The sequence below is a fragment of the Hylaeus volcanicus genome, chromosome 6, assembly GCF_026283585.1.
Source record: "Hylaeus volcanicus isolate JK05 chromosome 6, UHH_iyHylVolc1.0_haploid, whole genome shotgun sequence".
NCBI lineage: Eukaryota > Metazoa > Arthropoda > Insecta > Hymenoptera > Colletidae > Hylaeus > Hylaeus volcanicus.
In genome coordinates, this window is record NC_071981.1 from 25,681,079 (window position 1) to 25,703,357 (window position 22,279).

At 47.4% G+C, this 22,279-nt stretch overlaps 1 protein-coding gene and 2 long non-coding RNA genes across 13 annotated transcripts in view; 1 reads left to right on the forward strand and 2 right to left on the reverse strand.

Moving 5' to 3' along the window:
• Positions 1-978: 978 nt before the first annotated feature.
• The window catches only part of LOC128878528 (uncharacterized), a 45,027-nt gene continuing 23,726 nt past the window's right edge, over positions 979-22,279 (reverse strand). The window contains exon 3 of the long non-coding RNA XR_008457428.1: positions 979-1,565. This is a non-coding gene — a long non-coding RNA (uncharacterized LOC128878528). The remainder of the gene's footprint in view (positions 1,566-22,279) is intronic.
• Positions 1,573-5,265, reverse strand: LOC128878530 (uncharacterized). Its single transcript, XR_008457429.1, has 3 exons — positions 4,911-5,265; positions 4,357-4,836; positions 1,573-3,687 (listed from the first exon to the last, which is right to left on the reverse strand). It is a non-coding gene; the product is annotated as an uncharacterized LOC128878530 (long non-coding RNA).
• Positions 4,443-22,279, forward strand: part of LOC128878504 (potassium voltage-gated channel protein eag) — a 61,479-nt gene continuing 43,642 nt past the window's right edge. For all 11 annotated transcript variants that reach the window (XR_008457421.1, XM_054126755.1, XM_054126757.1 and 8 more), the window contains exons 1-2: positions 4,443-4,585; positions 12,148-13,494. Coding sequence is in view for 10 of the 11 variants with exons in the window: in XM_054126755.1 (XP_053982730.1) it covers positions 13,416-13,494 (79 nt within the window). In the remaining variant the exon portion in view is untranslated. The remainder of the gene's footprint in view (positions 4,586-12,147; positions 13,495-22,279) is intronic.

Sequence of the window (22,279 nt, forward strand, 5' to 3'; positions counted from 1 at the left end):
AAATATGCCAGGAAACGAAGGGAAATTAAAGGGAAATGTCAGAGAAAATGAAAGGAAATTAAAGGAAAATATGCCAGAAAATGGAGGGAAATTAAAGAGAAATGTAAGAGAAAATGAAAGGAAATTAAAGGGAAATATGCCAGGAAACGAAGGGAAATTAAAGGGAAATATGCCAGGAAACGAAGGGAAATTAAAGGGAAATATGCCAGGAAACGAAGGGAAATGTGCCAGGAAACGAAGGGAATTTAAAAGGAAAACGTCCATAAAGCTGTATAAGATGTCATTGTTTTAGAGAAGCTCGTTAACACTATTACGCATTGCGTTCGCGTTTGTTAATCGTTTTGTTGCAGGTTCTCGAGTCACTCGCAGAGACTCAAATGGCACCAAGTACTAATAAAATAATTCTATACTATACTATATTACGTATAATATATAATACTATTAAAATATTTGTATACTATTGTATACAAAGCAGAGTATGGAGAAATTGTAACGTACGGCAGTTCATTTTGAAAAATAAAGGAGGCGAGAAAAGGTAATGGCGGAAAAAAGCGAACAGGGCGTTACGTCGTTAACGGAGCATGTCGACGGTGTTGAAGATACCATTGATATTCGCGGCACGATCGTACATCGTATTATTTAAGTTTTTCCAGGCCTGCGACCCTCCAACCGCGAGTCGAGTCCTCCCTTCGTCATTTGGTATGCCATTAATTAATTTGGGCCTCGAGAGCCAGCCAGACGCGCCTCGCAATTAGTGTCAGAGAGTCAAAATGGCACGTGTGTGTGCGCGCGCGCGCCAGCCGCTAGGCGTAAATATTCCTCTCTGAACTCTGGAACGGGGCCGCCCTGTGTTTCTCCCGTTAAAGGGCAACGTGATTTTCCTTCTAACTTACGCGGGATTATTGGCTTCTAAACACCAAAATTGTGGCGATGAGCGGATACAAAGAGTGGGCCTTACCATCAAATTACTCATTAATCTTTTCGTTTCTCATTCTTTATTTAACATTTTTCACTTTACATGGAAAATTGATCCTAAACGTGTCATTATACATTATTCGTCTTAAAGGAAACACATTGTACATTTTAATATAGCCGAGCAGAATAGCGTGACCAGTCGATTTATAACGGAATAGCGTTTCTCTTGGAACGAACGCGTGTCCGTATTGGACATTTCAAATAATTCAAATGGATAGTCACGATCTCGGTGTTCCATAAAATTTTTACGTCATGAGAATACAGTCTCCGTGGGGATTAAGTCGAGCGCAACGGACGTTTCTCGAAGAAGCAGTAAAACGCGATGGTCGTTTCGAAAATGGCGACTCGCCACTCGAAAATTTTTACGACCCGCAGGATTTATTAACTGTGGTATACTTATTCGTCCCGATCCCACCTACTTGGCAAAAATAAAAATAAAACGCGTTTACTCTCCGTACTCTCCGCTAGAGCGACAGATGATCATCACAGAGATATCTTGGTAGCGAAAACGTCATCCCTCTGGTAGCGACAATGCCAATCCTTCCGATAGTGATAATGTCAGTCATAACGGATCGAACATACTTCCATTTCTGTAATCAAACGTACAATTTCGAATTAGTAGTAGTAGAAAATGTAAAGTTAGTAAAAGTTGGTAAAGTGTCGCAAGTTGTAGACCGTTTCGAAATAGTAGTTGAAACGTCGAGTTGCGATTCGATAAGTATACGAAGGAAAAGCTGACGTTTAATTACTCGGAGAATTATTCCTCGGGCCCAGATGAGTTCTGTTTCGATTTTCTGGCTAACCTCTCCAGTTACTATGGACGATTCATTAAATGGAATGATAAGCCACTATGGTAACGATAGGGTGATAAGTGCGCGAACCACGGGAGCCGATGTAAACGGGGTGTCCGGCAAGGTGGCGCCCTCCCTTCGACAACTTCGATCGAACCACCCTCGTACAACTCTTTCTCTCCTCTCTTTTTCACTCTGTTCTTCCTCTGTCGTTTTTCGGCTTTCTTCCGCGTGTCTCTCCTTTACCTCGAGAACGTCAGAGTCTGATCGATCAGCCTCTATACAATATACCCTTGGACCTGGTTCACCCCCCTTACGAGATTGGGTCATTAACATTTTCAAACGGACGACTTGGTCTATTTTTTATTCGAACCAAACATTTTCTTTACCTTTTCGCAAACTACGCTGTCTCAACGAAGAAAACGTCGAGTACGACTTTGACGAAATATCTTTAACCAAAGAAATAATGGTTTTCTCTGGTGTTTTAAGGTGGTCACGTTAGTTGCGACACTCCGTATAGGGATAAGAAGCGTTGGCAGCGTTTCTCGATAAAACGATGCAAGTTCAGATTACTAATTTACAATAATATTTGAAAGTAGACCGAGAAATTTCGCGTTCCTCACTGGCGGCCGCCGTCATTTTATACAATTCGTAATCTCGTTTAAACGAGGCGTTTTGTCGCATATTTAACAAAGTTGCAAATTAACAACATCTCTACGGAGCTTGTTTAAAAAGTTGTTTGAAAATTATGAGTGTTTGAAAAATTGCCAAAGAAAAGAACTCGGTACGCAACGTGTACGCGAACACGCCATGGAGGTAGGGAGTTGGAGGAAAGTCCTGAAGATGCAGAGACACTGGCAGAAATACAGCGAGGTCGTAGAGACAATAGAGGGTGAAGACGGTAGCGCACTTGAATGTCGGGAGTCAAGATTCCCAGCCACGAACTCTGCACACATTTTCACGCTATGTAGCGATGTAGCGCGCAAGGGCCTGGACGTATCGAGGGAGTAGACGTTGCGGTGATCTGCGTCGAAAAATAAGTTCCTCGAGTTCGAGGCTTAAATTTACCTCTGATTCTCTCCGATACTCGTCCTATCGTTCTCTCGTTGGAGTCACCCTCCAGAGACACGTGCCTCCTGTCGAACAATCCCGAACAGGGAAAAAGGATCATTTCGCGGGTTGCCACGACCAGCGCAACACCTGACAGAAGTTCAGGGGTTGCGCACCCTTTCAACACAAAAACTTTGATCGATCTTCTCCACGGGGGAATCGCAGCTCGCGGAACAAAGATTCAGCCCAAGTTCACGATCCCTCAGGGAAGAGACGTAGGGTTCGAGTAATCGAGCGAGGATTAAGTTAGCCGATTCCATGAGGCTCCGTGACCTGGGTTAAGATCCGTGGAAAGGCCTGGGTTAGGTACTTCTTGTTCAGGAAAATTGATTAAATCGTAGCAGCGGACGAACAGGATAATATTTGAAGGATGATCAACATTTTTATATCGTTTCGAATAGAGTAGAACCTGTACAGCCTTAATCGTGAAACGTTAGAAAAGCACCCTCCAGGTGACTCGGTGTCTGGACCTCTTAGGATTCCCCCTCGAATCCTTCTAAACACACCCGGCCAAGTTCGGAGGGAACTTGGACAGATTTTGTTTCCGAATCTCTCCGTATCTCGTCTCCAATGCTTTTCGAATGCGTCAGACGATGTTTGGAGGAAACTTACTTCCGTGACGCTCGGTGGACGACATTGGTCCTTCGGAAGGTCGTCTTTCGACGAGGCGACGTAATTGGTTAGACGCAACGACCTTGTTAGAGGCACTGGACTGGCAACGGGTAGCCATCGAGTCAGACGATTGACCGTCGAGAGGCCAGACCAAAGATTCTCTTCGGGTCTCGGTCCAAGACTTTGTCCTAGCGCGGTCCTAGCGCGATCCTAGCGTGAAACGCTTCTTCTTATTCTTAGGAGAGAGATTTCGATCGATCCTCTAACAAATCAGGACAAACTCTCCGATCGCAGGTGGATCGATTTTTGTCGATATCGGTATTTCGATCCGCGAGAAAAGTTTGCCCGCTTCTGGAAGAGAATCGAGGCGAGGCGCTATCGTAAGAAATTCAGAAACGAAGTCACGCAAAAGGGGTGCGAGGGAAGTCGTTGGGAGACAGAGAGGGTGAGAGGAGGTAGCGGAATGAAACTGGGGGCGAGGGTGGGAGTCGGAAGACTGGTTCTGGGGGAAGTCAGCGCCGCCATGGAGGGTGAGTCTCAGTTCTCAGTCGCCACTCGGTCAGCCTGTCGCACGGCTGGATCTCGGTAGTCCTCTGCGCGAATACACGCTCCTACACACGCCTGCACACACATATACACGCACACGCACACACGACCACACATACATGTATATATATATATACGCACCACATACACACGACACACGACACACGACACACGACACACGTACACACGTACACATGCGTAGACGCGAGGAGTCGAGGACGTTTGAGCAGTAGCAGTGCGTGGAAGTTGCGATCGGGGTCGTGGGCAGGCACCGCAGGCTGCGTGAGGTGCGCGTAAACGACTGCCAACCCATCGAACGTACGCTCCTCGCCAAGTGAATCCACGTCCTTGTGTGTACGCGAACCTCGGAAACTAGTTTCCTGGACGTGTTCCGCAACCGGTCAGCGCGTGTGCCACCCGGACCGCGATCGATCCTTGGGACGATACGATCCAGAAACGCGATGGACGGAACCACCCTCCTGCCACGGGCCAGATAACGCCAGGAGGAACCCTCGCCGATCCACGAGACGCGAGCGAGCCAGGATTAATCGGTACGAGATCGTTCGTCGACGCACACCACGGCCGGTGAGGGAGTGGGGGTCGTCCCATTTTCCGCCATCCGCTGATCCACGGACTCGGCGATGCTCTCGATGATCGTTGCGGTCGCGTGGTGCGCCACCAGACTCCCCCCACCCCTACCCCGGTTGTCCTTCCCGTTCGAAATGCACGGTGCTTTGTCCGCCTCTACGTTTCTCCATCTACGTCTGGACTCGTGCGACCCGTCAGGACGCGATGGATCCACCTAACGGAGACCGTTTGCGTTTATTTATCGTGACTGAACCGTGATACGAACGAACCAACCTAATCCAGACTAACCTAACCCTCTGTTCCTTTCCAGTAGCGACCGAAAGCTTAACGTACCTCGATTACCAAACATTCGTCGGATCTTCGCTTCAACTCTTTGTTCACCGACGATTCGGCTAGTATAGACGTCGACGTCGTCTCGTCTAGCGACGGTAGAATGAGAATTAGCGAGAGTAGACTCCGTGAACGCGACACCTCGCGAATGCAAAGGATTCTCCCAAGTCTGACGTTGATCGGCTCGCGGTCGCGGCTCCTCGAGATTGGACCGCTCCAGTTTGGGTGTCGGAGCCTCTGGATAGGCTCGGTATTACCCTCTAGCGCGAAAACGACCGAGACGCTCGTGTTGTCGATAGTCGGCGGAGGTCAGAAGTCGATCTCTGGAAAATATTACAAATCTTATCGAATCGATGTGTTTTGCCTTACATCTATGAAACGGATCTTTGGAAAACAACGACACGTGGTTTACAATAACGTCTATAGTATACACGAGGCTTTTGGAAAAAATCGTAAAAACGTCAGCCTCGCAGAGATTTCCACGAATATTCGCTCGACGATCGACGATCGGAATCATCTTTACAGCTGGCGAGTTGTACACGGTGAACCCTTCGGGACGCGGTCGAGTGGCGTGACATTTGGGGCCATTGTTTTGGCTACCGAACACCCTCCCCCGCCGCCCGTGGTCGATGGTGATTAACGCGAAGAAAGTGAACCGGGCACCCTCGGCTGTTTGTTTTGTTCGCTCGAGTGGCGCGGCTACTTCAGGCCTCGTTTAATTTACCAGCTCGATTCGCGTCCCTCCCAACCGGCTATGCCCAATTGTGTAGGTGTTTGACGTCTGCCACGCAAGGTCGAGGAGGTTTTCTTTCCCACGGCATGCACCGAGTGGCCAATTTTCTCCGAGGGAAACGCGTCGGATCGAACCGTGTCGCGAGTTGGAACCTTTGTATTATTATTTTTATTTATTTAGTCATTTGTTAATTAAAGAAAAGAAATGATTTTCAAGCAGTTCAGAAAAGAGAAAATAACGGAGGAACAAATGCCTCGGTCGATGAATATTAATAAGACTTAATTTCCCCGCTCGTTAACAAGGGGAGTAATTCGAAAAGCTAATTACTTGGCTAATTAGCGAATCAGCCTGGGATCCTCGAGATCGCTCTAGACGTTTCGTGGTCTCGATTTTCTTCGTATCTGCGATCCAACGCTGAAATTAGATTCTCGTCGGTGTACAACGGAAAGGATCGAGCTGGAGGAAAGAAAATGGATACAGTTCGTTACCGAGAAACGACAAACTCTGAACCTCGGGAGGGTTCGCGAGCGTCGTTCGCCGCGATTCGTCGACTCGCGATAGAACAAAGGGCAGCGATTTCGACAACGTTTACGATGATTATCTCCCCCTGTTCTACCCTCGCGGTAGCCGATGTAGTTGGTTTCTTTCTGTCGTGACGCGAGTTTTGGATTGCTGCCAGGTTCACAGGTCGCCGCGTTTGCAAACTCTTCGTTACACGGCTCACCGACGCCGACGACGCGTTGCCTGCCTATGCATTCTCGATACGGGATCATGCTCGGTTTACCTCGAGTTTTATATTCGAGATCGCTCGGCCACCGCTGTGTATCGTTTTTCCAAATATCGTCGCCTCTGTCGCGGCGAATTTCCCGACGGAACGAGGATCACAGTCGAGACCTTGTCGAGTAGGAAACTATGTTTTCCTACTTACCAAACTGTTATACTAACTGTTATTCGAAACAAATAAAACGTACTCGAGTAAAAAGTCGTATGAATTTTCGTTCGCCTCGAAGCGAAGCGTCTTCGTCCTCGAGGAGATTAAGCGACTTTCAGCCAATTTCTCGCGCGCATTTCTTCACCGGTGCTATCGATTCGAAATAATAAGGACCACTCGACACTCGATCGTCGGCCCAGTCGAATTCACCGGTCCGACCCGTTCGCTCCTGGCCCCCGAATTAGACCGGGTTATGAATTCGCTGACCTCTCGTGGGAAATCGAAAAGCGTATATGTGCTCCGTTACCTCGTGGCCCAAATACAATTTCACGTGGCCTTTCCACGTCACCGATCGCCTGGATGGATCTGTTGCTCGTTTTTCAACTGTCCCCCTTTCACCGGTCGCGCGAGCTCTGCTTTTGTTCCTCCGTCGCGTCTCCTCGGACCTCTTCCGCGTTCTTTCCGCTCTCCGCAGTTTTCATTTTTTATCCCCACTCGCGATCTCGCGTCTAGTCGGCATCCGTTTCATCCCTCGCGACATCGTTCTTCCGATTCCAGCAAGGTCTTTGTCCTTCTTTGTCCGTTTTCGTCGCTTGCTCGGTTCTTTGGCTACCCCCGGTTGGTTTCCAAGGTACTACGTTACTAAGAGACAGCATACTTTTCTATTACAGAGGAAAATGTTTGGTCGAACGATTGTTCCGTTCTACCAGGAGTCGATTTATCCAAATAAATGAATGGCAGCAGCCCCGTCTAGGATCTTAGCACGCGTTATCCCCAATCTCGAAGCTTCTCTCTGCGATACTTTTACTTGGAATTCGGTTTTCTTGGAAATGTTTGGCGATGGTCGAGCCTTGGGCCACGTTGGACGAGAAGCTGCGCGTAGATTAGGGTGGGTACATCGCGAATCGAATCGAATCGAATACATTATTGAACGGTCATGGAACAGAGAATGGAGGTCAAGAGGTCGGTTAGCATTGCCTCAATTTTCCGAGCGGAGCCTCGATCCGTATTCTCTTGCGCGCGCTGGCCATCGTCGAGACGATCCGGCGTCGCGGGATTTTATAATTTACGTCGCGAGGAGATTGGCGAAATGGGTTTCGCGAGCCGTGGCACGAATCGCCTGGAACCAAGTCGGGGAACGTCGCGAAACAGGGCCGCGTCGCGCGCCACTTGCGTCATCGCCTGCTCCTGGACTCCGTCGGCGTCGGTGCCGGTGTCGGCCCGGGGGACCTTTTGCCACTTTTCCGTTTTATCGTTTCCGCGTTCTACATCAACCACTGGTTATGGTTATAGAGAACAAGCGTGTTATATTTTCTTTTTAAACGGATTTTTTTTTGCTCCGATCAAACACCAAAGCAATCTTTATCTCTACTCGAATACAGGATGTCACAAGATACAATAATATTTGGTCTGTTGCTGCGGGGGCTCGAGAGAATTAGAACGGACAGGGTTATCGGATCGCTCCGTAGATTTTGCTCCACGGAAACGTATCGTTTTTAATCGTCTTCGAGAACAACTCGATTCTATCGGTAGTCGTCTCACAAACGGAGCTGTGTGTACGGTTCCGTCGTCGATAACGTCGACACTTTTAGTCGAGTTATCTTCGCGAAGAGGCACTGTTCTCCTCTCCAATAAGAACCCTTATCGGTCGGTTGATTTTCTTGGTCGCGAACGGCCACCTTTCCCGAGGACAAGGACGCGGCTCAACCGTTCCACGATTTTTTTCCAACGATCCAAACTCGTCCGATCGATCGACGATTAATTACGCGAAAGTCCGCCGCGTATTATTCGGAAGACTAACATTGGAAATAATGATTCCGTAATCGAAGTAATAAAATGCAATGGCGAAGTAATCGAGAGGAGAGATTCGGATCGAACGATTATCCGGATTAGGGAACCACGGGGAAGGAAGGAAGGGGGAGGGGTGGCGTTAAAAGACGAAAGCATTCGGAATGGATATACGTAAATAAATACGTATAAAGGTGACGCTTTAAAAAGATCGCGCGACGACACCGTGACCGGAGCCCATAGAACGAGGAAACAACTTTTGTCGCAACGTTGACTCGGATCCTCGCGACGGAGCGTTTTTCGCGTGAGATTCGAGGCGCCCTAGGTCCGTGTCGATGGACGAGAAGCATAGTGTCCTGGAGTCGATCGATCGGAGAAGAAGGCGAAAAGAGGGTAGCGAAGCGCGGCTGCCGTGCCAAAAACTCCTCCCACGAAAAACGATGGGCTACCTTGAGATACGACTCGCTTTCTGGTGTGCAGACCGCTCGAAATCCGGGTGACCTCTTTCTAGCCACGGTCTTTGCCCCCTTTTTCGCGGCTTTTCTCTTCCTCGGCCCACCCCGCCGCGCCACTCACCCTTCCGCGCGACAAGCTCATCTCTCCCGGAAGTCTTGCCTCCGTTGGTTTGCCCTCGCGTCAACCGTCAACCTACCCATGCTGACCACGGAAAACACCGATCGGAAAATGGAAAATTGTTGTCCTCCGTGTTCGCGCTATATCGTTTCTTTCGCGACAATCAGTGGACGGCCACTGGAACGGATTTCGCTTACGTTTCTCTTTCGCTTTCTTTGTCACTTACAAAACTACGTATATTTCGAAGCGGAACGATTACCGATTCGACGGCAAGTTAACGTGGTCGGATGGTACGACTTGCCACGCCGATATAGCGACCGTCCGTTCTCTGGACTTTGCATTTTAGCGCGAGAACTTGGCATCGATCGCGCGAACTACTTCTCCACTTTCGGCCGACCTTCGTACGTTATTAGAATTCTTGTAAATTTGGTACGATTTCGTTGTTTCCGATATCGTTGATTGGTTTTGCTCGCGTGCTGGCGCTCGGAGCACGAGGGACGCGATGGGGATAATGGGACAAAATGGAAAAAATGGAGAATTCATGGAAATATTTACACGCTGGTTGACCGATTTCAAATCCATGCATGCAATCGTAAGAAAACATTTCTGCAAAATTTCAGCTCTCGATTTCAGTGGCCCAAACCGTCGAAAAGTTTTAATGGAAAATACATGGATTGTTTTCGACGTGAAATATCATGGCTGACGTTGAGTCTCACGGCGAAGGCTAACGATGCGAACGTTCTCGGTGGGGACTTGCCGTCGCGAGTCGTTCCAATTCCGTCCCGTTGGTGTGTTTCCATTTTACTTGCAGATTCCGTAAGAGGGTTCGCGCGCTCTTCGCTTTCGACCTATCTACTCGTCTTATCTGCACGCTTTAATTCGAATCGGTTCGGCTGACGCGTTTACTCGAAACTCGGAGAGTCGAGTCGGGATCTCGTCAGGGCCAGCCGGGAGTCGTGCCACCGGCACTCTACGATATTTACTATCGCCCGGTACGATCGCATTCTTGCGATATAATTTTTTTTCGCGCGTACCTAACGTTTTAACCTATTCGCGTTTCACCAGAAAATAGACCGACCAGTGATTCGTTGATACAATTACCGTGCGCCTATCGGTGTCGAAGCATTTCAACGAGGACGACGTAGCCATTGGTCCGTAACAAAATCACGTGTGGGTTTTCGATAGAACGAACAATATCCTCGTTGAACGCTCGAGGTGAATACGCGTACAAAGTTAAAATACACGCGGTTAATTGGCTCTTTAACGAACACCGTGTTTTTAAATCAAGCTTGGATCTCGCGTGTTAGCCACTCGAGACCAGACATCGATACTTCTCGAGATCCGGACGATTGATTCGCGTACAAGCATCTCTGTATTCGATCTCGATGGATCAAAGTGTTTTAATCCGTGTAAAATGATCGAAGAAGGGTTTCGAATTTCGTTTGGTTTTTCATACAAGGATTGTTCGTTTTTGCTGGATACCAGATTCCTGAGCCAAAGGTATCGACACGGAACGAAAAGCTTCAAATTGTTGATAAATAAATTTTCAAAGAAAAACCTTGTTGGGATTCGGCCATCGAACGAATAGGAAACGCGTCTCGGTGGGATGGGAACGGAGGGACGCAAAAGTTATTACCAAGAACAATTTTGGAAACGGCACGGAACGACGAGCGGTAGCGGTGCCGGGTATCGGGAGTAATCCCGAGTACCACAATGCCTTGCAAAACAAAGGGTATCGGGGAAACGAGCTCGGATCTGACATTGCCGCGAAACAAGGAGGGGAGGAAAGGTAATCCTCCCTAAAGGGCGAACCGACAAGGAAACGTCCGACGCCGATTTCTCGATGGAACGGTACAGCTTTAATTTTTGTTCATTCCGAAAGAGCAGTCACGCGTCGATCGACAGCCCGTATCAAATCTGTATACTGGAAGGTATCGCGGTCGATTATTCAGCGATTCGGCCGATTGAATTTTAGCCGAGAAATGGCAACGCACGGTCCCGGTCCCGATGCCGGTATTTCGGGGGTTGGATCGATCGGGAGACGCTCTAACCTCGTCGATGCCTGGCAAACAAACGTTACGTCATTGGCAATAATGGAATTCGCAAAGCCATTAGTTTCGTTTAGAAAGTTCGCGAGTGTTATCGATTGAATATTTGAAAACGAAATGCACAAGACGGTTGGTATTTATTACGGTCGTTTTATTCGACTCCGTCATCGAATGTAAACGGAATTTCTCACGTGACCAGAGCTTGATCGGTTCGCTCCATCACTGGCAGAAATTGCCAGAATTTCGTTCGAACGATGGAATACGAATGGAAACTTTACGTAGCGATATATTCGCTTAACTCTTTCACCGCGAAGAGTGTATCCATACACGTAAGTAGGATAGCGCGATAAAAGCGACACGGCTTTTGAAACGGGCAGCGGCCACCGTCGCGTCGACCGAAATCACAAGGGGGACTAATTGTAATTCGTAAAACGATTGTTTTTTTCAAATACTTTGAGCTCGATTATTTTTACGCTCCTTCCAGCCTCCCTCGAGACCTTCGACCCGTTCGCTATTGTTACACGCAACCGTCCCACCGCGCACCGCTGTTTCGCGTAAATACAACTCCACGGATCCATAAAGATAACTTGGCACGATTTATCGTTCCCGACATGAAAACACAATTTTATCTCCTCGCGTTGGCCAGGCTGCTCGACGTCTGTCACGATATACAAACCCTTGGCACGCTGCTGACTGAGAAAATTAGCTGGAATTTATGCATCCCATTTGTAATGCTAATACGTGCAGCGCTGACTCGTTTTTAGAGAGTGAATCGGGCCTGCCGGATTTCGCAAACAGAGGCATCAAGAGAAAAAAAACATGGACAATTTGTTTAACTATCAACTACGAAATTACTCGTCGTTACTCGCACCTTTCCTTTCGTCCCGAATCTCGTTCCGAGCTGTAGGCAAGAGAACGCTCGCATCGCCAAGCAAACTTATATAACTGCGATCGAACGACTACTTCATTTTTTCGTATTCGAGATTTGCTGATATCTCGCTACTGTGCATCGACTGGAGCGAGCGGCCCAATCCATCCGGCCCGGCCCCCTTCAGTTTGTAACCCCGGTACTTATATATACTCTACTCTGATTGTAAAGGGTTTGTTGTTTCGTTCTTCCAGTGGTCCCCGAGTGAGCCTCCAGCCAACCGTCGTCGTCGAGCAACGTCCACCGACGTAAATCGAATCCAGACACGCGACAAAGATTCCGTGGCGAGTCTGGTCGGAGCGGCGCCGGCGTCGCGGGAAATCGCGCGCGACAGCATCCCAAGCTCGGTCTCGCGGCTAAGACGCAAGGATGTGATCGAGGATTACCGGTGGGCCGCGTTCCCCTCGGTAAGGGATGTTCTCCTCCGCGGGCACCAGCTGCACCGACGCCGAGGAGGACGCCGAGGATGTGGAGAACGACGTGGCAGGTATCGCGCAGCCGTCTAACTACTTGCCGTCGGGTACCCGTGACAAGGCGCGCGATCACCTGGAAGGACTGCGGTTAGATGGGTCATCGATCGCGCGTCCACCAGCCGACGACACATCCGCGAGCCCATCGACGTCGTGGTCGGTGCCCCGATAGATCAGGACCACCGTCCACCCGCGTATCGAGCTCGTGGTCCGATCGCGAATCGAACCAACCCTGGACCGCGGCTCTCTGTCTCGACCTGGAGCGCGTCGCAGCGAGTCGCAGCTGCGAGCTGGACGAGTTCGAACACCGCTGGTCCCGCGACCGACTCGACCTCGGGGAGCTGACGTCGTCGCGCTCAGCTGACGACAGACGCCTTCAACCCCGTCCCACTTTACGATTACGATCAGGGAGCCCCCCGTCGTTCCAGGGACCTATCTGTACTTATCTCGACCGGAAAGGAGCCGCGTCACGGTTCATCCAACGTTTCAAGAGGTACAGGCTGCAGGCTTCCAAGACACTAGAGCGAACGGAGGAAATTGAAGAATTTTCCTGACCGGAGAGGATTCCAGGACGGGCCACAGGGGACTTTGCCTCTTTTCGTCTGAAGAGTTGAAAAGTTTTCCCGATCGCAGAGGACTCGTTTCGTCTGTTGGTCGTCACGCGAGAGGATCATCTGGACAATCGGAGGACCGTGCCACGTTCGAACCGGTTCAACGCCGACGGGTGATTCGAACGCTTCGCGATGGTGATCAACCCTCGAGTGATGACATTCAGTTAGTGTAGTGTGCGTCGTTGTGTTCGTCGCGTGCAGCCCAAAGAGAGAGAGAGCGAGAGAGAGAGAGAGAGAGAGAGGAAGAGAGTGTGCGTCGATCGCGAGAGGAGCGGATTGACATGAGGCGTGGAAGACAGTCCGCGATCGTCGTAGCCAGAGGCTGGCAGAGGTCCTGATAGCCGCAGCGACCAGGATCCGGGATCATCCAAGGGAGAAAGGATGCCAGGGGGGCGCAGGGGCCTGGTCGCCCCGCAAAACACATTCCTGGAGAACATCATACGACGGAGCAGCAGTCAACGTGAGTTCGATGCTTTTATTGGTTTCCTTTTCCGATGAATCGATGATTGGCTCGTGGATACAATGCCGAGTCTCTCTGTGGAATCTCAGCCGCGGCCAGAGAGAGAGAGAGAGAGAGAGAGGGAATAGCGAGTATGCTTTTGTGGGAATTCATGGCATTTTATGCGCGTGCTCTTTCATGCTTAACCCTATTTCTCTTCACCTTTTTATTTCACCCTTTCTCTCGCTCTCTCGCTCTCTTTGCGTTTCGCTTTCCTCCCCGCGAAAATAGGTCGAACTAATAACTTTACGTAACCGCGGTAAGCACTGAGAGATAAAAGTTGCTACGCGTAACAAGATTAACCGCGTTGACCGTGGATAGACTGTGCATTACAGTTAGCTTCGTTTCGGTTTTAATGCGTCAATGCCACGCGAAATTTGCGGGTTGGCTGATAGGCAAATGGTGCCTTATTTTCCGATATCCCTAAACCCTTTTTTTCGAACTCCTCCTATCGAACACCCGGAATATAGATGTACCGGACCTTTGAATAACGCCAAATTGGACGAACGCTTGTACAAATTCTTTTCATACCTGTACCTATCCTAAAAGTTACGTCAACGTGTTACGATAGACCGTATACATGGGAGATGCAAGGTAGTCCCCGGAGTCGCGAACGTTCCGAAAGTCTGGCGGATAGGTCGGAAGTCGACGCGACGCGACGGCTACAGAGCTCGAGGGAATGTTCCGCAAGTTTCCAAAGATCCGAACCGTTGGCGTTGGAAGCCAAGTCGAGGAAAGCTGAATGGAATATCACGGAAGTCTCGAAACTCTGAAAACCATCTGACCCTTGCTTGCTACCGGTCCGCGGAAACTTGTTATACCTGCTATCTTAGGGATACGTCCTCGAACAACTTTGTTCGTTCGAGATATCTTCGAATACAAAAATTACGACGCGTGCGCCAAGAAACAGTCCTTCGAATACTTTCGAACGCTTTCTTCCCAACAATTTTTGACGAGAGAATCGTATGCGCTATCAGCCGCGATAAGCGCTCGATGCAACGCGTTCTCCTGACTCGTAAATATCGAGCAACCGCATGCGCACCACCGAAGCGAATGATACTATTTCCGGGCGTTGTAAACGATTAACTGGTCCTGTGCTCGGATAATTCGATCCAGGTTCTAGAACGTGCACGCGCGTATTCCAGCGGATCTTGGGAGTCCGCGCGAGTTAATAGGTCAATGCCAGCGGCTATCATACTTGGTTTAACCCTTTCACGGCGGACCTATTCATCGTCGATGACCTCTGACCGACGATAGGTCCGTACCAAACGAGTTTCTTTTTTCTGTCAACCAGCGGGATCAAGATTCGAGGATACTTGGCCCGAAGTGCCTGTTGGGAATGGCTATATTCGAACACGTTAACGCTTTATTATTTATTATTATTTACTATTTACTTGCGTATCTGAAAATCTGTCTCGACTCTTGATTAGAATCTCCGTGTACCTAATTTTTCCCATTAACTCTCGCGTTACTTTCAACGTTTCACTCGAGTCTGCCCACTTGAATAAAATTCCAAGAGCGAATAGCTCGATAGCTATGTTAAAAAGTGGTCGGCTATTAATATTCGGTGCTCGGTCGAGTCCGTTCCACGCGTCGATCGGAGAAGGAATACTCTACAGATTCCTCGAATACCGGAAAGTTTATCGGTCCGATAAGGCATTATGTAGCTCTATTGAAAATTTCCTGCGGCCTTTGCAAAGGAATGAAAGGACTGAATACGTGCACATTCAACGTTGCGAAAGGTCACCACCGGTGGTGCATTTACATCGAACCGCGCGCAACTATCCAACTACCGAGTACACGGATGCGTGTTGCATCTACACGGGTGCTTGCCAAAACAGGTGGGCTTCGGTGTTGGAACACCGAATACGCACGTTTACGTTAACACTGTCGTTAATACTACTACTACTCGCGTCATTCATATACGTATGTATACAAGAGACAGGACTCTTCGCTAAGGAATTCAATGAAATAATTGTAAAGATGAGATGTTAAAGAAAATAAATCTGGATAAGACTACTCGTGAATTCGACGAAATCCGTACCAACTTGACCGTCCATGAAATTTTACTCGTCGTTATACTTTTACAATTATTATACAATTATCGACAACACATGTAATAATCTCATCCACTTGCCAGATCGAAGAAAACGAAGAGCGGGTAGTAGAAATAGAAGCACGCCGAGTGAATCGCGTGCAAGGATTCATCATCGGAGGGTTCGATTAAAGCTGAGCGTTTGATAAAGCGAGTTTGTTCGCAGCCTATATTTAAATACACGAATTCTGTCTTTTATATTAATCAGCGGTTGTAATTATAATTAAACCACGGGTTGCGATCAGCTGTCGTCGCGTGCCTCGAAACTTTTCCACCCGTTACGATCTTTCTTTTAGTCGCGTTTCATTTAAAAATAAAAGCACAAATATTTTTATTTCGTATTTGTCACTGAATTTTTTTTATATGCATACATGCATTTTTCTGATATATGCGTATAAATGAGAGTAATAAATATTTTTTTATTAGCAGTTCAATTGAATTCGATATCGTTCTCGTTGGACGAGCAACGAACAGAGAGATTTGTTTATCGTTCGTTCGTTATACGAAAACATTATCCAAACGAGAGTTTACCCATCTCTCTGGGCTGCAGATTGCGCATGTCCGCCCTCGAACCAACGGATACACCGTTAAAAATTGTAAAACCACTTTTCCTCGGACGCGTTTATTGGAAAACGATGTTTCAAAGCCTGCGCGTTCGCGTATACGATTGGTGGATACCTAGCTGAAATCACAGGGAGGAAACACACGCACACGCACGCAACGAACGATTTCTAGTTTTAGAAATGTAGGATTCCAAAGTTGAGCCAAACGAAAATATTTCTGAAAAAATACTTTCTCGATAGTTACGAATAAATGATTTTTCTTAGACGTATTCGAAACCGAAGGAAATTAGAGCGAGAGCTTCTATGAATGGCCGGATTCGCCATTGAAAGGCACAAAAATGGGAAAACCCAGGCGCGGCTTTTACGCGTGGAAAAATTCCAAATTTTCGTGGAAAAGATTGACCTGGATGAAATTGTTAGAAAAAGAAAAGCAAAGTAATTAAGCATCAAAGCTTGCGCGTTAGCACGTTTTATCAGGAAATTTAAGCGACCTCAAGGAAAATAAAAGAGACCAACCCGAGCCTTTGTAAATAAGCGATGTAACGAGCGAGGAAAAATGTTTTTCTCGTTGCGCGTAGCAAAATATTTCGAATAATATGTTCGCGAGTGTCCCTTGAAAAGGACAACTTAAATATTTTTCAAATAATTTCATTGCCGTCGTTGTTACTTTTGTTATTCCGTTTAATTGTAAAAGCGATCGTACCGTAATGAATCATCACCGCGAACTCAATTTCGTATTACATAAAACTCGGCGCGGCGGGGTGGAGCGGTTCGTTCGGTCAACACAAGTCAGCAGGAATCTGATTTTCACTGACTCTACGCATGGAACTTGATTTTATTAGATTTGCTTCTAATTTAATATAAGGCGTAAACAAGAATCTGGTTGCGTAAAAATCGAAATATTTTCTTTTCAATTTTTCAAGGACGCGTCGCACATCTCGTTTGCACGACGTACGTTTCCGTCCGTAAGCATTACAACTTACGTTATTTTATTTAAAAAATGGACGAAATTTCTTACCGGATCGGTTAAGCGCCGTTTGTAGTTTGTTATCGTTCGATTCGTTGGCGCTGCAGCTCGTTATGCGTTAATGGAGAGGAGGCAAGCAAGCAAACCAAACCATACGTTCCCGAATCGATGAATTGGGCGTGGTGACCCAATAAATTGACCATTCGGATCATAAAACTACGCGACACGCTTGTTTTCGTCATAGTTGAATAAAATTTACAACGGAAACGTGGGTAGCGTTTACTAATAAACATCAAAAATAATGTCTCGTATACGTTGAGACATGTCAACGGAGACGTTCGTATTCTAATTAGCCAACGCGACGAAACGGCGTCGATATTTAACGGAGACAAATTGCTTCGCAAATGAAACCTGTGCTTCGATAGAAAATCCCCGATGGATACGTGGAAACAGCGAAACGTAGAATCGGTTAACGTTGAATCGCTACTTAATTAGCATATCTGTTTTAACGAGGCAACGATAATTGCTTCGTCCCGTGTTTTCGATATCACGATTGCGTATCGTTCGTATCGACAAAGTTTCGTCGCTGTTTCGAGATCTGATTTTTAACCTCGAAACGAACCCAAAGGAAGTTTGCGAATCACGCGTGGACAGACCGTCGCAATTCTTCATTGTTGCGAGTGAAAAGACGTACCGAAACGTCGACGAAGCGAATACTTTAAGGATGGAGTAAGGCACGAGTAAGATCTCGAGATCCCCGGGGGATTCGGAAAGAACAGAAAAAAAGAAGAAAAAAACAGGACTCGAGGGGAAAAAGAGAATTTCCAAGTTAGCCCGAAGACCGTGGTACCTTAACCATGTTTAATTCTCATTGAAAATTAACGTCGTTCAGGCTGACAGGAAATTTCCTCTCAACGATCGAACCGGATCGTTCTTCGATGAAATATCCGGCCAATTAGCTGGTCCCGACTCGTTCTGTAATACTGATTTTCCTTCGATGTACCCGAGCCTGTTGTACGCATAGCAAAAGTGTTACGAAAATCAATTTTCAGCTTTTCCTTTTTTAAATTCAATTCCCTTCAACAAACATTAACTAAACGCTATTGGGTTGATCCATAAATAACGTTTGTTAACTTACTATTCGTTTTCGAATATATCGTTACATAATAGATCTTAAACAATTTAATAAGTATCGTCGGTGTCGTCGTCGTAAATTTCATTGGCATTACTACTAAACAAAGTGGAGTTTATTCGAGAAGAAAAAAAAGTACTCTGCAGTGCTCTAAGAGCTAGGTAACGAATGCGTTTAAACGGATTTCTTCAAAGGGCAGCAATTTCCGAGAAATAAATTTGCGAGTGCAAGTGATTGTTTCAGGGCGTGGAACCGAGCTAACATCTTAAAGGGTTAACGGGGTAGTGTCTGTGTCGCCCGCAATTTTTAACAGCCGTTTTAGCCGAGAACGATAAACATAGGACCGCTGGTACGTGACTCGCGAGTCCTCTTGACGTACTCTCGCCGCTAGTTAATTCGTTCGCGGCACGTTTGAATCGAGGACGTAACAGTCTGTGCACGAGGGCTCGGAGACGAAGTGCGAACAAGAGAGGACGAGTGGAGCCGCGTACGGTTAAGGTCCGTTTTCACGCGACGTCGTGTCGCGACTTTTAACCCCGTTATCATTTTGCCAATGGTAATTTCCTACATATTATAGAGAATAGAGATAGGGTTAAACTACATCCTTATCATGTACAGGCCCAGCTCGATACAATTAATTCGTAAAAGAAAAACGAATGGAATCCAACTAGAAATTTGTCTGGTTAAGTCGCCGATATAGTACGAACGGAGAGTTTCTCATCTGGCAATGGGACAGCGTAAACGCGCTCGCTAACGAGCCAAACCGCTCTCTCTCTAGCTCGAAGCTTTATCCCTTCCAACTTTCCAAGTTCGCAGCCACTTTGGTGCCTCTTTCGAAAACTCTAGCCTCCCTCTCCCTCGACCAAGGAAGGCGACACGTATCGTATACTTTTAATGGGCGATAAATCACGTGAGCTGCGTCACGCTACTGCAGCGATTCATAGAAAATACATCGAGTTAACGTACAGCGTTGGGAGCCTAGTAAATACTGGGAAACTCTCGCTGTCACGGCGTCGTACTTTATGAAATGTTAAATCAACCCAATTACGCGGATGGAGCTGCCCGTACGATTCGCCCGGTCCCCTTTCCTTTCACGGGATGAAAGATCGAGGATCGAGACGCGGCGCGGTTGCACCGCAAACTAGAAGATTCTCAGACTGCGGCAGTTTCCGTTCTCGAGTTGAGAAAGTTGGATTTCGATTCACCTGAAACCGGGCTTGGTAGCCATTTCCAGCTGGAACCGTGTCTACCGAGGATACTCTCGACCGTGTTTGCAGGTTGCTCGTGGCCGATAAACGCAAACAGTGGACCAATAGTTGGAGTATATTCGAGTCCCATAAATTACAAACGCAACTTGTCGATAATTACTTATGGATCGATGATGTAACGAAATTTTGTGCGATACTAATTGATCTTTAGTCGATAAATCGAATTGCCGCACGATCGTTTCGAACACAGAGAGTTCGGTTGTCTCGTCGAAATACGATCTTTTCGCGGGTGTTTCGCTCGCACGCGACAACGGCACTTTAATAACGAAAATAAACATGGCTTTAATTGCATACGCCATTAATTACCGAGCACGAAATTGATATCAATTTGTCAATTAATCCGTGTAAACATTTGCTCGGCACGTGTTCCGCGAGGTTCGCGCTCGAATTCCCACCGAGCCACGTTCGCCGATAAAACCGTCAGCCGATGATCCTTCAACGTGCAGTATATGCATGATCTTCGGGTAACGGTCCTCCTTGGACAAAGTTCTATTCGCGAGAAGATAGTTGTATAATTAGCCGGAGCGGCTAACAGGAAATAAAACGGGCACGAAATCGGAGCACCGTCGCGCATCGCGTTTTCCCGATATTTCCTCGGAAGAGACACGTTTCTATTTGGAATATTCATCGCGCTCGCCACGCCCGATCTCGTTTCCGTTTCCAGCACAACCTGCACACTCGGCAGTCGAGGAAACGACGTCGTAGCGAAATCTACGATTGCACCCGGCAAAAAGCGGGCAGTTATTTTCGCGTGGCGTACGCTACGTGTCTGGAATGGAGCGCGACTCGAGGTAAATAAAAAGAAAGGGGAGCGAAGGATGCGCGAGATAATCCCGGATAACGACGGAAACGAGCGGCGCGAACGTATTCGCGGTATCGAATCGCGTCATATTTCTCTTTCGATGCTTTCACAGTAAACGATAAGCCACTAGAAGCGGTACCGTGATTTATAGATACTTCGAATATCGCAAGCAAGAAAGACGCAAGCATAAGGAAAATAGTGCACAAATTTTGCGCCCGACACTCGTGGCTACGCGAATAATGACTGCTTTCAACGAATTAAAAAATGTTTTCGTACGGTCTAGTAGAAGCAAGTTATTAAAAGAACAAAAAAGAATAAAAAGATAAATCCAGGGTTTTCACAATAAAAAAAAATCCATCCACTATCGATCAAAGGGTGCTCGATTTCGGGTGAAACGACCCCGATGCGCGATAAACGCGAAAAGAGAGCTATATTTCGAGAATACGCGGAACAATTGATCCGAAGCAGCAATATCGAAACGTAAAAAATCGTTGGCGTTGCAGCGACCGTAGGCGTACGCTCGGTAGACGAAATTTGCATTTTCGAGTCGAACAGAGAAACTGAATTCGCGGAATGCAAAGGGTGCGGAGTTCCCGATGCATGTTTGTCAGAGCAAAGTACGTCGATTTTCGATAAAACCGTGCGATCGTGCATTCGTGCTCCCCGTCCTATGTTTGCATCGATGAAAAATACATATTTTTCCGCCTAACCCCGTTTTATAGACGACTCCCTGCAAACTGTGCCGAAAATACATAGTTCTAGCACCGGTAGATACTGTTATTAATAGATAGATGTTTTTACTGACTAATTTTTTTTTTAAATAAATGGTAAGTTCGCCTCGGAGAGGCTATTTACCGTAACTTACGTTCGCATCAATGAATACTTATGGAAGCGAATGTATGTAGTAGCTTTTCGATAAACGACTGTATCCGATGGATAGTTTGGCGAAGCTCGTTCGACTATGAAACAAATCGTGGAACATCGGGTAGCTCCCTTCCGCGGATCGATTCACCGGAAAGACATATTAGATTGAAACACGGACCACAAGCCAACATCGATGTGCATACAAGTTGCGTCCGCGTAAAGTTTCCGCGCGTTTCCCAAACCGCAAGTCGGCCGCGTGCAACAGTCCGAATAAAAAAACGGCTCGGCAAAATTGGAAAATGTTTGATAACAAGCTATCCGACGCGCATCGAATATAACAGTTCGTCGATAGAGGGAAAATATTTTATAAATATTCCATTCTCGGCCTCGTTACCTCGATATCCGGCGCGAGCCAACTGTCGCTCGGGGCAAATTCTTCCTCGTTGTTCGTTGTTACGGTATTTTAACGCTGAGAGTTATTAACATGGGATCGGGGAAGCGTGGCCGATACGATGATCCTATCTGTTCCGGGGACGAAAGGTGGGAATAAAATTGTAGTAAGTAAGTAAAATGTAAACAAAAAAAAAAAAAAATTAAGAGATGCAACGTATCTAGACGCGTAGGGCAACAAAACGATCGCTTTTCTACGCTGTCTCGTCGTGATTGCGACGATCGTTGAGTCGACGGCGCGTATGGTCAAGGAGATCGCGAGTCGATTCGCTGCTGTCGATACATGTCTGTGAGGCACCAACGACTGCCTGCGCACACTTTCTGTATTTATGGGAAGTTGGCAGACCTTAGAGGATCGGTAGAGAAAGCGTAGACTCGTGTTATAGAAGGTACCGATAAACGAAGAAGCGTTGGTGTTGCGGCAATTCGATGCCCGGCCCGATCCCTTTAAGCGCGGGAATACCCTAGCAACGGCGCGAGCCTTTGTCGGAGAACAAGGCGGATTCTCGGCGTTACGTTTGTCGCATAAATTTCTAATAGAGAGTACGCGGAGCGACGACAGGGAACGCGACTGTACATCTATTTACAGTGGGTGGATGGTGCTC